This window comes from Melospiza melodia, chromosome 8, assembly GCF_035770615.1.
Source record: "Melospiza melodia melodia isolate bMelMel2 chromosome 8, bMelMel2.pri, whole genome shotgun sequence".
Classification (NCBI taxonomy): Eukaryota; Metazoa; Chordata; class Aves; order Passeriformes; family Passerellidae; genus Melospiza; species Melospiza melodia.
In genome coordinates this window covers 11138554-11155480 of record NC_086201.1, presented here as the reverse complement: position 1 = coordinate 11155480, position 16927 = coordinate 11138554, and the positions used below count along the sequence as shown (strand labels likewise).

At 42.2% G+C, this 16927-nt stretch overlaps 2 protein-coding genes across 4 annotated transcripts in view; one reads left to right on the top strand and one right to left on the bottom strand.

Annotated features, from left to right (window-relative positions):
• Window positions 1-9307, bottom strand: part of HSPBAP1 (HSPB1 associated protein 1) — a 38337-nt gene extending 29030 nt beyond the window's left edge. Inside the window, exons 1-2 of one of the 3 annotated variants that reach the window (XM_063161772.1) lie at window positions 9243-9286; window positions 7039-7130 (exon numbers count right to left, since the gene is read on the bottom strand). Coding sequence is in view for 1 of the 3 variants with exons in the window: in XM_063161771.1 (XP_063017841.1) it covers window positions 9243-9279 (37 nt within the window). In the remaining 2 variants the exon portion in view is untranslated. Of the gene's footprint in view, window positions 1-7038; window positions 7189-9242 lie in introns of those variants that run through there. The other 2 variants (XM_063161771.1, XM_063161774.1) reach the window with 2 other exon arrangements.
• Window positions 9308-9759: 452 nt separating this feature from the next.
• Window positions 9760-16927, top strand: part of SLC49A4 (solute carrier family 49 member 4) — a 66275-nt gene continuing 59107 nt past the window's right edge. Inside the window, exon 1 of the mRNA XM_063161770.1 lies at window positions 9760-10108. Within this exon, the coding sequence (XP_063017840.1) occupies window positions 9775-10108 (334 nt within the window). The 5' untranslated portion in view covers window positions 9760-9774. The remainder of the gene's footprint in view (window positions 10109-16927) is intronic.

The following is a 16927-nucleotide window of genomic DNA, read 5'->3' as shown; positions in this document are numbered from 1 at the left end:
CTTTCCCTGTAACACTTGTCATGCATATCTAAGTGCCTGCTAGAGAAAAGACACTTGATAAAAAGTAAATATCATATAATACAGCAAATAGATATTATCATAATTTGGAGAACTCCGCTCAAGACCAACAGAGATTTCTGATGAAACCATATGCTGTAGGAGTGGGGAAAAGTAATTAAAAGAGATATCTGAAGATAGAAGATCTGAAGAGAGATTACCAGGGTTATAGTTTAAAATAATAATTTCCTTAATTGTTATTATCATAGTTTCACAAAAACCTTATAAACTGGGCTGTTGCTTCTTGGTATTTTTTAGCTTGAGATTGATGGTAATTGAGTCCAAGACAAAACCTGAGGTTGTCTAGCATATATAAGTATACATACAGTTTGGATACAGATGTGCACAAGTAAAAGGTGAACAAATAAAATGTGTAGCAAAGAAGAAAAATATCCATTGCACATCTTAGGCATTAAATATCAAATTCCTAGGGGAGACTGGGTAGCAGGAGAGAATAGAAATGCATATTCCCTTGAAAAAGAAAAGCTCTGTGGGAGTCTTCATTTTCTCAGTTGTACTCTGATCCACAAGAGAAAAGGAATATTTCAGCTTAGCTCTTTCTATCAGGCTCAACAAATGGTGCGACTTCACAGTACAAAAGGAAGCAGGAATAATTTTCTCGTGTTTTGACTTTACCCAAGGCATGTACAGAATCCAGCCAGGAACTGAAAAAATGAACCAAGTTTTAGCTCAAGTTTTGTAATTGTGGCAGCTTATATAATTGGCAAAAAACATAGGTGTTCTTTAGAAAGGCAAAACCTTGCAAAATAGAGATCTCCCAATTAAAAAAAAAGAAAGCTCTCCAGTTGTCTTTACACAAAGTACTGTCAAACATTAAGCCTCATCCAGACTTAGCACTGAGGGCAGGTAAAAGAAAAGTAATGAATTGGCCAAGTAGTCTCCAGTAGACTTTGTGCTTCCAAAACAGAAAATAATTTAATGTTTCTGATTAACAATTTTTCTGAATAACTGAGTTGGGTTTGGGAATTAAGAGTTTAGCACAGCAGGCAGTCTAACTAAAAGTGGACTTGATCAAAGTTGTTCAGAAGTTAAATGTACAGTCATTAAAAAGCTAAATGTACTGTCATTCATTTAAAATAATTTAGCAAATTATAAGAGTTCATTAGTGCATGGCAGTTGGCTTCTGCCAAAACACCCTGCTGCTTAAATATGAGATTTAATTGAGAGGTATTAAAATTATTTTCTAAAATAGGAAGTACAAGGAAATCCTGGTAATTTATTTGGTACATACATCATCAAATTGTTTTTCTAGCAAATCTGTAATGCTCCCTTTTCCTTACTTCTTTTATTAAAAAAAAAAATTACATTTTGAATACATTAATACAGAGCAGACAGTGAGTCAATAAAAATCACCTAACCTCCAGAATCTTAACTATTCAACAACCCAGAGTGGGAAAAGAGAAGGTACGGGGGAAGATGAGCAAACTCCCCAAACCAAATATAAGTGACTTGCTTTGGAGGTCAGACTTAATGGTTTCACAGTACATTAATTCTGTAAATTAAAAAACCAACTTTAAATAATCTGCATTTTAATCTGCAGTGTGATTACAACACTAGGCACTATAATCAGCCTCCTCTGGGCAAACAGAATGCCTCTAAATATACATGTGTAGTTTTCAGGATTGGCTGCACCAACATCTAGGTATTACCTGCCAGCCAGCTATTGCTGTTGCTATTGGTTTTGGCTGTGGGAATGTTAATGCTGTGAATGCACACAGCCAGCAGGCAGCTACCTGCACATCAGATGTGCAGATGTTTTGGTTACTGAAGGAGAGGTGGCAGCTGCCCCAGATGTGCAGACGCTTTGGTTACTGAAGGAGAGGTGGCAGCTACCCCAGATGTGCAGATGCTTTGGTTACTGAAGGAGAGGTGGCAGCTGCCCCAGATGTGCAGACGCTTTGGTTACTGAAGGAGAGGTGGCAGCTACCCCAGATGTGCAGATGTTTTGGTTACTGAAGGAGAGGTGGCAGTTGCATGGAGACTCTGGACAGACCAGTCTGCACGTGTCAGACTGGCAGCCTGAAGCCAACACAGCCTTCCTTCCTCTCCCAGACTGCTACTGCAGAAGGAGGGCAGCCAAAGGAAGAAAAGAAAGAGGCTGAATGAGGAATTTGGACTCAGTTTCCAGTGCTCCTGTGGCAGGGATGAGCATCTTGCAGTTTTTCTTACAGGAAGCTGAAGTGACTTCAGACGTGAAGTAAGAGGGGTGGGAGCCATGCCCAAACCTCATCTTGTCCTTCCGATAGAGCAAGGGGAATTGCTGCCAGGCTCCTTAGGGGGGAGCAGGGGAGGGACCTCCCCCCGCCTGCTCTAAATGCAGTGTGCTCAAGCATCCGTTTAGGAAATTGTTCCCCTAAATGCCCTAAGGCTCTTCCTCGAAAGCTCTTCCTGACCCCCTGGCCAGCCCCTGCCCGCCGTCTCTCCTCCATCCTGCCGGGCAGGTTCAGAATGCAGTCCTGCCAGTTTCAGCTCATGAACTGAATGCTCAATGACCTCAGCTCCTCTGGTCTCCTCCAGCAGAAGAAATGCTTGAAGGAAAAGCCTGTGGTCTTTAACCAAAACCTTCCACCAAGATATAAAAAGATAGACTATTCTTCCTTAAGCTAGGCTGCCAAAATTCCACCTTTCTGTTAGCCTGTGGGGTGTGAATTACACACACCTGCTACTGAGGAAATTCAGTAGCCAAACCGCATCTTCCCAGTGGCCCACCAGCACTGATACACATTTCTGACATTTGCTAATAAACAGAAAATTTAATACAAAATTCAATGCTAATATAGCATTATAATTGAAGGTAAGGGAACTTGCATGTCAGGAAGTTAACGTGTGTCTTTCTAAGGAAAAAAAAGAATTTGTTCATATTATAAGCAAAGTTTATTTGTATTTCTTTTTCTATTCCTTGTCAGTAGTACCTATGAAAGTACTACTCTTAAATAGATGAATACACTGTATAAAATTCACTGTCAGAAACTGTAACCAATTGTGACTTTATTGTTGTTCAGTCCTGCAAACTTGACTGACAAGAACTTCAAAATGGCAGCAACAAAAGAATCTAAATCTTCTCATTTACACTATTTTCCCATAAGTTATGTAGTAAACAGTCAATAGTATTCTCAAAATATATGCTTTTTTTCCCTACAAGCTATTGTAATAAATAGTAATTAATACAATGGACCCTTTTGAATTTGATCCTCAAAGGAGTTCTGATGGCACTATACATGACCTTGTTCACCATCATACTGCACAGGATACAAATTATGATTAATGACAAAGTCAATTAGAGGTACAATTAATTGTCAGAATGAAATTATACTTTAAAAGAGTATAAGAAGTTTTTGAATTACATGAATTATTGACTTGAAAGAGACCCACCATGTGAACCTCAAGAACAGTTTCTGAAATGCACAATAAGGGGATTAGATTCAGGGATTGCCATTATTATAGGAATACTAAGGAAAAAGCATGGCTATTATTCCATTGTTTACATCATTCAAGTTCTTTCAGCATGGCTAAAACAATCAGAAATGCCTTTAATCTTTGCTTCAAATTCCTATTTCTGTTCATAAAGATTTTCATGCTGCAACATGAATTTTGATGGTGAAAAACTGTTAACAGTGCATATTTTGAATCCTGGGGTTCATATAGACCCAGACCATATAGGTTCACGTAAAAATATTGCTTTACTTTGACATAATGTCAGCAATACACTTGACCAAAACAGCCCACAAAAATGTGAACTACCAAGGTTTTCTAACTTAATTTTCAACCTTAACATGTTCATGGTTAGTTCTGGTTTTTAATATAACTATTAAACATAAACTCTTCTTTAGCTGAAAAAGCACAGCCTTTTCACAACTTTGTAATACAGTGAACTGCTGCTAGTGATGTCAACGTATCTTCAGCATTTTCCCTCCAGAGATTTCCTTTATCTTTTCTTTTTCAAATAACAACTGCCTGCAAAGTTTCTGTATCTGTAAATACCAAGACTAAATATCAGAGAAGATCAAGGACTGCAGGCCCAAGTTGCTACTCAGATCTCCATGAACTCCTGTTGTAATCAGCTGCATCTGCATTTCTGGAGACTGAAGGTGACCTTTAATTATACAACAAACTATGACAGTGCTGCTGCTTTGGAATTTTGGAAGTTTCTTGCAATATGTAAAATCTACCAAAACTCAGTATTTTTCAACCTGTGAGTAAACAGGGAAAACTCCTTACAGTTTCACTATTTTCATATTCTTTTTAAACATTAATATCACTCAGCATTGTCTGATGTAATACTAGTATTAGAAGGAATGATGTCTTTTATGTCTGGTCTTCAAAAGTATGAATTTTACATAGAATTTTAAGATAACCCCTGAACATTAGCGAAATAATAAAACTGTGAAAGGTTAAAGTTGTACTTTTATACCAAGACATCCAAACTACCTTACCATTGCTCTTTTTTAAAATAATCTTACAGAACCCAACATCTCATGCTACTATATCTACTCCCAAGAATTTCATTGTGTCTGTGATCACAAAGCATAGAATATTTAAACTTTATTCATATATGTCCCTGCTGAGAAAAGCACAGACAAAGAAATAATCTATTCAGACTCTTCTTTCTATATGGAATTACATATTAGAGTCACATTTTCAAAGACACAAACAACATTTTGTGAGCTTTCTTCCTCAATATGTATTTGATCCCAAACACCTATCCAGACAATCAGGTCTTCAGACAACTCATTTGCAGAGCTCACAGCATACCTATTGTATGACAGCTAAACATGACTAGACCAACACAAACAAACTCCCTAATGTCTACATTGTTAATTATAGCAGAGAGGTAATTAAACTACCCCTTATTGCTTCCATGTAAGACAACAGGAGAACAATGGCACAGTTTGATAAGAAATGAGAAACACGTGCACCAGAGGCACAAAGGACAGACCAGTACCAGAGCACCATGACTATCTCTCCTTGCTGGCACCAGAGACAATGAGACCTGCACTGAGGCAGTCCCAGCACAAGGAAACAGTAGAGATTTTCACCCTGTACTTCCCAATTCAAGCCTACCATCCTGTGACTCAGTTCATTTGCATAATTCTCAGGTTTTCAGGAAGACGGGAACCATCAGTCTTTGGAAATGAATTTCCTTAACATAACTTTGGGGTGTAAAATATTCCACTGATGTCATTTGCGGTTACTTGCACATGGTGGCCCTGAATAAAATGAGACAACACAGGGGCAGTAGTCTGCTGAAGCTGGAGTTCCAATATAAACTCCCTACAATGTCTAAGACATGGAGCCTGAAGGCTAAGTGAGGTAGGGAAGTAGCCAACAAAATTACCTTGATGAAAGACATCATGTAGCTTCCACCTCCCCCTCAAAGAAGATACAATCATCACTTACATGTTCATCATTTAGGAGGTGATGAATGGAAGGAGAAGCAGAAATGGAGCACAGAATCCTTTAAATGTGCTCAAAGCCCAAGCCAGATGTGACTTTTGCATATTCCTTTTGAGAGCTGCACTAAAGAACCTGCAGTGTGGTGTACAGAGAATCCAGTGACATGTCTTTCATTAGCCAGCCACAAAGGTAGACTCCACAAGAAAAGGTGGAAAATCCCACCTCTCCCTAGAGAATCTTACAATGGGCTCTGGCTCACCACAAACCTGGAATCCTCTGCACTACAATGGTCACTCTGCAGTGGGAATACACACAGCTGCAATCAAAAGGTATAAATGAATTCCCCACTGGAAAACACTGAAGTTTGAATTTAAGAATAAAACTGCTCAGCTTTCATAAGCTAAAGATGTGTCTGGTCTGTATTTTTGCTTCCTGTTGATACTAGAAAAAAGGAAGCACTGTAAAACCTGAAGGACCAGGAAATCATTGTATGACGTTAGAGCTGGAGTTCACATACTTCCCAATGAAAAAGGCAGGCAAGAAAATAAGCTGAATGAATACACAGATTGGAAGGTGCCCAAACCAGAGCAGATTTCAACCAACCTGTTCCTGAGCAAGTAGAATAGAAACAATGTCAAAACTTAAGGAAGGAAGAACAGGATTTGCTCACATCTCACAGGCTCACCTTCAGAAGTGTTTTTCAAGATGGGGTGTAAAGAACTCACCCATTACAGATCCCTGCTACACCAGTGTTGTTTATGGCAGCTCTGAAACTGCACTGTCATAGTTCCAGCTGAAGTCTGGAAATTGAGGGAAATCCCTGGTAAAGAGAACTTTTTTTAGATCCTGGGAGGAATTTTCAGAATCTGCAAAATACTACTTTTCAATCTTTGAATTAATTTTGGGTTCTGCCCATTTGTGCCAAAATGCTTCTAAACTTTATGGGGTATGCAATGACTTGCTGCTTGTCACATTGCAAGGTATGAGTTGACACAAGAAAGGACAAGATTGTATACATGACATTAGGAGCTGTTGGGAGAGAGGTGTAAGAACCAAGGGGACACTGACATTCACGGAATCTCTGAGGAATGTCACATGGAGGCAAATCTGTCAAAACCATGGCGACAGGAAAGAGCAAATGGCCCTTCCTAATGTGCTAGGAACTGGGGGTGCCCCATGGGGGGATGCTCTCCTGGACTGCTGAGCACAACATTACATGACAGATGTGTTTTAGCTGAACTAGACTCTCCAGATGCCCCAAGGTGGGGCAACAAACCATCAAAGCCTCAGTTTATATTAATTAGCCAATCTTAAATTGGCACACTGCAGGTGCCAACCTGCAAGCAGATCCACCAGGCCTGCCTCAGGGATGGCAAGAGCATTTGGAAGCAATGACAGCCCCAGTCATGTAATTTTTGTCTGTCACCACTAGTCTATCAGAGCTCCAGGCAACCAACTCCTCCTAAGATGAATTCCTGAATGTTTTAGGTCAGACACAGGCAGACAGGCAGGAATATGGTCACACAACCACCTCAGAGCTTGTAGGTTGGAAATGAAGGCACCTACCAATGGACACACTATTGTGCTCAGGCAAGTAGTACCTGCAGGGGCATCGGTATCACAGTTTGGATCCAGGTGTCATTCTGTCCATGCAAGACCTGCATAGACATGAAAGTTATGGGCCAGGAGAGAAAATAACCTTTCTGCTTGCCTGAATATATGTGCATTTCATCTGATAATATTCAAATCTCTTTAGCTACATTATAATGAGGTTAAAGCAAGAAAAATTTCCCCACCTCAAATATTACAAATGTCAGTAATGAGAACAGTAAAAATGTCACCACACGGAGAAAAGAGTGAAATTAGCATATTTAGAGGAGTATTATACCCATGAGGGAAATAATGCAATCAGCTAGCTGCAAGATAAAGCTAATTTGGTTTCCAACAGTTTATCAACAATACACTGCTCCTTTACATTAACAAATTTAACTAATACCATATCCTGCAAACAAGAATAATTCACACAGAATATAACACTGTGTTAATTAAATAGCTGGAACAGAAAAGGTCAGGCCATGACTGAAAGATGCGCATATGGGTTGTGAAGCTATGAAAAGATGGAGCGATTTAAAATCAAGCAATTAAAATAAATTATTTAAATCATCATTAAATCAATAATAAATATACTTAAATATTTTTAAGCCTATTTTGACAGCCCCTTTAGTTTGTTGCTGTTTCTCAGAAATTTCTCTTTCCTCATGAAAGAGTCAAAATATCTTGAAACCCATCGTAAGATGAAGTGTCTTGGGTAAGTTGTCAAAGAATGATCCTGCTTATATTCAAGTTTTCATTTGACAAGGCAGATAATATGAGGCATGAGACAAGTTTTGCAGTTAAAAAGGACACCACAAAACCCCACTTGTCTTATTTCTTGATGGGTTTCCTGCCACTAGAACCATGAAACCTCCACAATTACTACAGTTAATTGAAAAATGTTCAAAGAGAGAAGTACTTTTTCACATTGTTTACTTCTGCAAATAGCAGCACTTTGTCTTTGGATGAATGCCAGCAAATCACTTAAATTACAGTTGTAACATACCCTTTTTAAATTGAAAGAATGTTTTGGCATGGGCTAAACTATGCTGAGGTGGTAATGTATGAAAAAGACTTAGTAAAATGGGGAATTAATCTTATTGGGAGCTTCAAAGCACTACCAGAATATACATCAGCCATGAGGAAGTCTGAATCTCACCCTATGTTTTTACTGTACTTTTGTCACTACAGCTGTACACAGCAGCCTCAAATTTGAGTTTTCTGTATGTCCTCCATTATTTAATTGTGTGTGAATTTTATTTTTCATGTGGCATTTCCTGAAGTTTTGTAGACAAAATATAATTTTCTTTTGATCATAGTTCTGCTGATTTCAGTCAGCATATACTTTCAGTATAGGAAACTGAGCTGCATGGACTAAAAAAAAAGCAATGTCTGTTATGTTCTGAGAAGAATTCCATGGGAATGAAATGAAACCTTGGAGATTTTGGCTGCAAAATTGTGGGATGGTGGCCATGTGTAAAACTCAGCTGTGCACTGCCCAGTACATCAACAGTTATGACACTGACACTGGACATAAAACCAGTCTGTGGGGATCCCACCGTTCAGCTCTCCTCGTTTAATTACACAGGCATTAATCAAGCCAACTTCCAGACTTGGTGACAGAATGTCTAATCAAGCCACACTGAAATACCCAATATTTTAGGGCACATGAAGCACTGTGCAGCATGCGAGCCATTAATTTTATGACAAGTACAGATGGTTGATCTACAGATAAATTCTCACATAAACTAATCTAATGAATATATACTTCAATCTATTTAAATGATAATACTAATGAGCATAGTGTTCCCCACATGATGGTACATTGACCCGAATTATTTTTAAAATGGACTTCTGTGCCTGTTGTATCCGAACCCTGCTATTTTTTCCCGCTCAGTTCGGACTGTGGTTGATTTGTATCCACCAAAGCAACACGATTTCCTTCTCCCTTTAAGAGGATCGATATCCGAGGGACGCCCTGCTGCAGCACCTCCCTGCGCGAAGGTACCACGCTGCTGAGGGGGCCCGCGGCCGACAGGGACGTGTTGGAGGAGGAGCTGATGGAGGGGCTCGGCGGGTCCGGTCACGGCCCAGCTTCAGCCGCCGTTTCACCCTCCCCATACCCTCCTCGGCCCGGGCCTGCAGCCGCGCCGCGCTCCGGGCCGAGGGGCACCTACCCGGCGCGGGGGGACGGCAGCTCTGCGCCCCGGCCATGCTCCGGCGGCTCTGCCTGCGGGGCGGCTCGGGCGGGCCTCGCTCGGCACCGCCTTCGGCGGCGGAAGGGGCAGCGCGGCCCGGGAGCCGCGGCAGGGCGGAGCCGGTGGCGGCGTGACGGCCGGAGCTCCCCGGCCCAGCCGGTGACACCCGGGCGGCCGCGCCCGCGGGCCGCCGCGCTCCTGCCCCGGGCTCCAATCCTGCGCTCCCCGCGGGGCGCGGCCCGGTGCCTTCCCCGTCCCGCACGCCCCCGCTGCCCGCCAGCGCCGCTCTCTCCCCGCGGGCGGCGGGCCCGGCTCTCCTCCGCGGCGCCGGTTCCCTCCTCCCCTCGCCGGCGGAGGAAGGAGGCGGCCGCCGGCCCTCCCCGACCGCGCATGCGGCAGCGCCGGGCCGGGGCAGCGCTGCCGCGCTCGGGGGCTGAAGTGTGGGTGTCCCTTCCCCCGGCCCCGTCCCCGTCCCCTCCTCCCCTGCGGGCCCCCGGCAGCGCCCCCGCAGATGGGCTTGGGCTGGAGCAGCGCGGAGGAGCGGCGGCCCCTCCTGCCGCCGCCGCCGCAGCAGCCGCGGCCGCAGCCGCGGGGGCCGGCGGGGGTCCCGGCGGGGCGGCTGCCGCCGCTGTCGGGCCGCGTGTACGGGCGGCGGTGGCTGGTGCTGCTGCTGTTCTCGCTGCTGGGCTTCGCGCAAGGCCTGGTGTGGAACACCTGGGGCCCTATCCAGAACTCGGCCCGCCTGGCCTTCGGCTTCAGCGGCTGGGACATCGCCCTGCTCGTCTTCTGGGGGCCCATCGGCTTCGCGCCCTGCTTCTTCTTCATGTGGCTCATGGACAAGAAGGGTGAGCGGGGCCGGGGGCGGCGGGGCCGGGGGTTCGGGACTCCCCGACCCGCTCCTGTGGCTTTCCCCGGGCCAGGCGGCGACGCCGTGGCCGTGTCCCCCGGCGCCGCGGTCCCGTGGCCAGTGAAGGGGACCCTGCCAGACCGGGAACACTCGGGCCCAATGGCCTCGGCCTTAAAAAGGGTTTACTAATACCTAAAAGGCATCATGACTGCTGTTTTCAGTACTCTGCCCAAACGAAGACTCACCAAACTCCATTCACAAGGAAGATACTTAAGCTAAGCGGAATTAGGGCATCTGACGTCGCATGGGAGGTGTGGGTCTGGAGGAGCTGCTCCAGTCCGGCATTGCCATCCAGCTGTTTGACCTGGTGGTGATTTCTGGTTACCAGCTGTCAAACAAACACGCGTTGATGTTTTGATCAAGTAGTGCCATTGCTCAGGGTGGCCATTGTATCTTGTAAGAAGTTCTTCATTTTTAAAAGCAGGCTGGACATGAAGTTGGTGGTTTTCTTTTCGTTGTGCTAGGGAGATACAAAGACAGAGAACACAGAGAAGTTGTGCTTTGGTGTTTCAAAGAGGAGTACAAGGCAGAGTTTCCTAATTTGTGTTCAGACCATTGCATCTCAGTTGCAAACTTACCAAAATTGTGTTTGTCTCTGGAGAACTTCTCCAGGGTCTGCGTGGTTCCTCTGTGGTCACCCAGACGACCATTCCAGTGAGGTCAAGCATCTGTATTTGCAGATATCAGCTTTTGGGCCTAAATCTACGGAAGGGATTTCTTTTAATTCCTGTTTAAACAGACCTCTAAACAGGAGATAGTCATCTCCTGATCCTAAGTGCTACGTATTCCATTTATTTAGGAATTAATAGCTCATTTGTGGGAAAGGAAGGGGAAGAGGAAAGGAAAGTGAAAGCAGGCAGGGAGAAAAGTTGTATTTGAAAAGGCCTGTTTCAAAACTGTAATCACTTTTCCTAAAATTGAAGAGGCATTGGGGGAATAAAATTTACTGGGCTGAAAGTACATTCTGGAAATGAGTCCATGGTGGCTGTTCATCCAGTTTTCTCTCAAGCAGTTTAGACTCGAGCTGGCAATATCTGTCTCGATTGATACATAATAATGCTGTTAATGATCTTAAAATTAAAGCAAGTTAGTTTGGTTTCTACAGTGAAGACTGCTCATGGCATGAAGGAAATAAAGGTAAATGTGAACCTATGCTTAGAGAGCTGAGTCTGTATTTTTATTTCTACATTTTCTATGAAGTTGATCCTGAGCAATGCAAAATAAAACTGTAAAAGTTTTGAAGCAATTCATGGGAAAAGAAACTTTAGTATTTTGTGCTTTTATATTATGATTAGTAGTGTAGTTGTGGGATTTCTTGGTTTCACCTGTAGGTTGTTTTGATGAGAATATGTATACAGGTGTTCTTCTCATTTCCCTAACCGATTGCTTTGGAGGGTTCTTTTGTGTTTTTGTTGGGTTTTTTTTTTTAAATTCTCATGTTCATTGGAGGTGCAGATATGAGCAACCCCTTTACTCTTGGTTTGTTGCTGTCCTTATTGAGAGAATGTTGTTAGGTAACCTGAGCAGGGCATCTCAACTCATTTCGCTGTGTGCGTAAGGAGTACATATGGGCACTGGAGCAAGTTCTTTCCAGCAGGTTTTGTGAGGGCACTGAATGTTTTCTGATACTGTTTCTTGCTGTTTGCTGAGTCTGGGTGATTCCCACAGAGAATGTGGTGCTGTTCACTTTGGAAGTGATGGTGGAGTCCTGTCACTTGGTTCATCACGGAGCAGACAGGAGAGCTGCTGAGCCCCCAGTCAGCCGTGGGGCACACTTCACTGGAGGCATGCTCTGGGGAGGAGTTACCTGCTCTTTGGAGTACGCGTGTTCCCGGAGGATCTTGACTATTGCTTTGAAGCTGTAAAGGTGGTTGAATCTGATCTTGCAAGGCTCGTATTTCACTTGCTTGCTGTTACACCAGATTTACTCTGGAGAAGCTACACCATTTACTCTTTGACTTGAATCATTTGTTACTGGAGTTGGCTAGTAAAGGAGCTGTCAGGCAAAAATGTATTTGTGAAGTGTCAACATGTAAAACCTGGCAAGTATCAGAAGTGTGACACTGTAGATGAGGCATGTCAGAATCTGAGAGGAGATTGTGCTGTTAGATAGTCCTATACTTCACAGTCAGAGGTAAATCGAACTGATAAGTATCTGCCTGCTGTCACTTAATCTGATTTTGTGTTATGATGCTTCAGAAGAAGTTCAGAAGAATTGGTCTTTTTGGTTTTTAGTTGTTCATTCACAACACATAGTTCACAGCATAAATCTGTATCCGTACCAGACTTCTGTTGTGCATTTTGTGCACCTGCTCCTTGTTTCAGTACTGGTTTGGTCACTGGTAAAGGTTTGGTCACTTTTCTTCTTTTTTTTTTTTGCTTCTTAACTAATTGGAAGTTGAAAGAATAAATATTCATGAATAGCATGCTAATAGTTACAAGAAGCATTTCTTGGATTCCAGGAGCCGCTTCCATTATAGCTTTTCAGAGAAGTGTGGGGCCCTCTGAGAAGAGACAACAGCAGTGTTTATTTTTAGTGAGAGGTGTGCTAAATAACTTCTTTTCTTCAGTTCTGTACAGAAGGGTTCTAGGAGGGAGGAATTACAATTTTTTTTGCTTTTTCTAACCTCAAAAGGTTTATTGGCCCTTGTGACCTTTTTCCCTGTGGCCTGCTGAGGGTATCCCCTGGATTCACTCTGAAGGCCTGGTTGCAGCCAGCCCAAGCTGGGCAACTGGGGAATGGCAGGAATACATGGATTGGGAAAGGTGTAGAGATGGTGTCACTTCTGGCTCCCTGAGGAATAATTCTGGCAACTGTATGCCTCCCCAGAGGATGACCCAGAAGGGTCTTGGTGCCAGAAGCAGCATGACAAAAAGTCTTCGTTGACTTAAGACCATGTTCTTATGGATCTGTAGGGATATAATGTTTTTTATGAAGTTGAAGATGATTTTTCATCAGGAAGGTAGTGATGGTCTTCACAAGGCTTCACAAAGAAGCCTTTTTACTTGAAGATCTGAACAGACTCAAAGAAGACATTTTGGAAGGGACTTTCCACACTGTTTCAAAGGGTCTTTGAGGTGATGGAGGAAGTCTGGATTTAGCCCATGTCTCTGTAAACTGTGTAAACTGAAAGCTACTTTGTGGTTTTGCTGAGTGAGCTCTTGTCCTCAAATATACATTTGTTTTCAGATGCATAGTGAGGTTCACATATCACAGCTGAAAGTTCTCTGGGGAGTGAGCTCTGTTCCTGTTCCTGCCTCCCAACTTCCTCTGGCTGAATTGTGCCAGCCCTTGGGCACCCCCAGGGGTTTCCAAGTTCCTTGGCTGGGTGCTGTGTAAGGACAGTGTCTGTCACATCTGTCACATTTCTTAGTCCTGTTCTGGGATGGGTGCATGATGAAATTCAGCAGTTATATGTCACTTCTGAGTATGTGCCATTTTGGGTGGGTTTGAAAACTGTTTTCTGTGTGCAGGATTAGAGGTGTTGTCTTGGTTGGTTTCTTAGTGAAGAAAGGTGAAAAGATAGAGGGTGCCATGGAACTATGTGTCTTATTTGGTGTATTTTCTTTAGCAATAGGATTAGAGAGTCCTTGTTTAAATTCTAATTATCTTTAGAGATTTAATAAGACTGAAATTAAATGGGAAATTACTTAAGTGTGCTATTGGATGGACCCTTGTTGTTTACATGATTAAAATTAGCTACAATTTGTCACATGATGCTTGAGTGTTTATGTACATTTCGTGCCTTGAGTGTTTCATTTCCTGAGAACTGTAAATACAACCTCACAGGACTGTTAGGATGTTTATATGTCTAACTCGAAATCAAAAGCTGGATCTGGTTCACCAAGGGGGTTTTATTAAGCTCCTAGTTACAAAGTGAGACCTAGAAGCAATATATGTCAGTCTTCATTATGTTCCCATATAAGCAAGAAGAGGCAATGAAGGATGAAATATTTTATGATAGTTTACATTGAACAAATTGAATAGAATGGTGATTTTTTTCATTAATTTTTGGAATGCAGTGAACAGTTTTATATTGAATTTGAAGATGAGACATATTACTTGTAAAAGTGGAATGTAATCTATTTCTTGGTCCTTTTTTATAAAATTATATATGCTTATGTGGGTTGCATATACAATCTCAGTAATTTTATTTTGCTGAAATTGAATTTATGCTGCGATGTTATTCTAGTGATTACATTATGAAGTAGAGAGAAAACTTCAATAATCAGATACTGGTTTTAATCAAGATTGGCTTGTCCATTGACACCATGAAAGTTTTTATCTGTAAGAGTAGTTATTTCTTTCCTGAATACCAAACTCTTTATTATATTGCTGTCTCCTGAATCATGCATCTTGGTTTCCTTTTCTGAAGACATTTGATAGCTCTTTCTCTTCCACTTGGGAATTTTGAGATTAAATTCTTTAATGCAGTCTGACAAAATTGTCATGACTATTGAGTACAAGTACTAAATCAGACCTTACTAATACAAAAAATGTTCTTAATAACTGTTCTCCCTATAAAATAAACTACACATGACGTAGAAGCAGAACTGTGCATGGCAGCTTTCATGTTTGGAGTTCCTGAATTGTCACTTGGTGCTGGGTGCATATTCTGGTTTTGCTTTCATGGGTCCTTTGGGTACCTCTACCTCACATATAGGGTCACTGGGACATAAGGGAGGTGACTTCAGGTGAACTTGTTTTCTCCTGAGATTTTAGTCTAGGAGGTGTTTGTGAAATGCCTTTGGGTTTATTTTGAGAGATGTGAAAGTGGGTACAGAGAGAAAGCAGGTTGTCCTTCTAGAAGTTGGTGAAAGCATTGAATGGCCAAGTGAATCCAACAGGTGGGGAAGATTTTCTCAAGTGTTCCCATTATGCTTGGCATTTCAGGGTCCTTCTCTGTCATTCAGGCTTTTGGACAATGTAAGTATAAGTTTGACATGTTACTAATAACTTAGAAGAATCACTGCAAGTGTAGTTGCTGATAGGTTCCATTGTTAATATAGATGGAATATGTGGAGTAATTTCCATGGTGGCACTCAGAAGAAAATGGGAGTTTTTTATGGAAGTATTCATAGTTCTGTCATGCCATAGATGCTTAACAGAAGGACAAAAGAGATGACTTGTGAACCTTGAAAGTCTGAGAATTTTCACCTTTGGCAAAGAAATTCATTTTCATTTCCTTTTTGTCATGATCTCAGAAACAGACTTTTCTTATCTCAGATTCATGACTGCAAGATGAGTGCCCAGTATTTCAGTGACCAATTTGATAATTCATGTGCTGAGTTCAAGCATGAGCCTCAGCTAAAAACATCTGGGATAAGACTTGGCCTAAGGCTGTGAGACTTTAACTTAGTGACATCAAGCCAAAAGGATTTACATGCTTCAACAGTAGAAGTTTTTAGGCATTCTGACTTCGGCAGGTTAGTACAGTCTGCAAGAAATACCCACGGGAAAGCTTACAGATTCAAAAATGTGAGTAGAATGGCAAGGGAGCAAGTCAGAAAGGCAAGTATGATGCAGAGATTAGAGAGTAGCCTCATAATAAACAACTGATTCTACTTAGTATTTATGGTGTTAGGATCCAGTAATTATGATTATTAGAGAGATGCCTCTGCGTGAATTAAGGTGCAAATGAGACCATATGTCCAAGTTTGTAGTACGGATTTTATTTAACATAAATGTGAGGTAGAGAGAGATAGAAATAAGAAAAAAAGAGGGAGAAAGGGAGTGACAGATTAAGTAGAAAGGTATCTCTACCCACAGATCCAGATGACATCCTGTTGGTCCTCTTCTTGTCTTCTCAGTGTGGGGGGGTCCTGAGGTCACTCCAGACTTTCACCATTTATACATCTTAGCAAACTCAGGAATCAGTGCTCATTTGGCTACACAGTTCTTTTATTCTATGGGTTAAATGATTCCCTCTATTCCAATGTTAATTAGTCCCATGTTCAGTCTTTCTCTTTGAGTTGGGGGCTTCTCAACTTAAATGGGTGGGCTGTGGCCTCCACCTGCAGGACCCAGTCAGAACTTTCAGCACAGTTGCTGTGTTGGCTTTCAGTGCAGATTCCTTGTGTTTATTGCCAGTGTTCCCCCAGCTTGTTTTTCTCTTCCTGGTCTGAGATAATCGGAAAATAGTAGCACCTTTATCTTATCTCAAGTTCCCATCAGGTGGCATAATTTACTGTCCAAATTTCCAGGAATTCATGGAGTCATATTCAAGGGGTAGGTTGGAGAGCTTGGTGGTCACAGATGAGCAGCTGCTTCTTTATACAGTTTGCCATAGTGGGCAAAGTCCTTAAAAGCTGTTCAAGCTATTTTGACCTTTATGTCTCTTACAAATGGCAAAGGTTTTAACTCCAGCCAGAGCAGCAAGAAGCTCTTTGGGATTGAATGAAAGTTAAATGTGAACTTTGGGCTTCAGCTAAGAAAGGAGCCGGGGGAGAATGCCTTGACTCAAGAAGTGAAAGGTGCATGTGTTTGGTGAAAATGCAAGTGCTTGATGCACTTGAACCAAATACAAAAGAAGTTTGAAGGAAAATACCTTCTTTGCTGCAGTCTGTCTCTCTCATCCTGTAGACAGCTACTGCATGCTATTAATGGTCCATACTTCATTATCTTTTAAATGATACTGATCCACACCTATCAAATCCTGTGAAAGGGATTAATTTTCCTATGCTAACAAATCTTGAAAGAAATGACATGAAGTGTTGCTTTTCATGTGGAGAGATGAAAGAAGCAATTAGAGAGCTG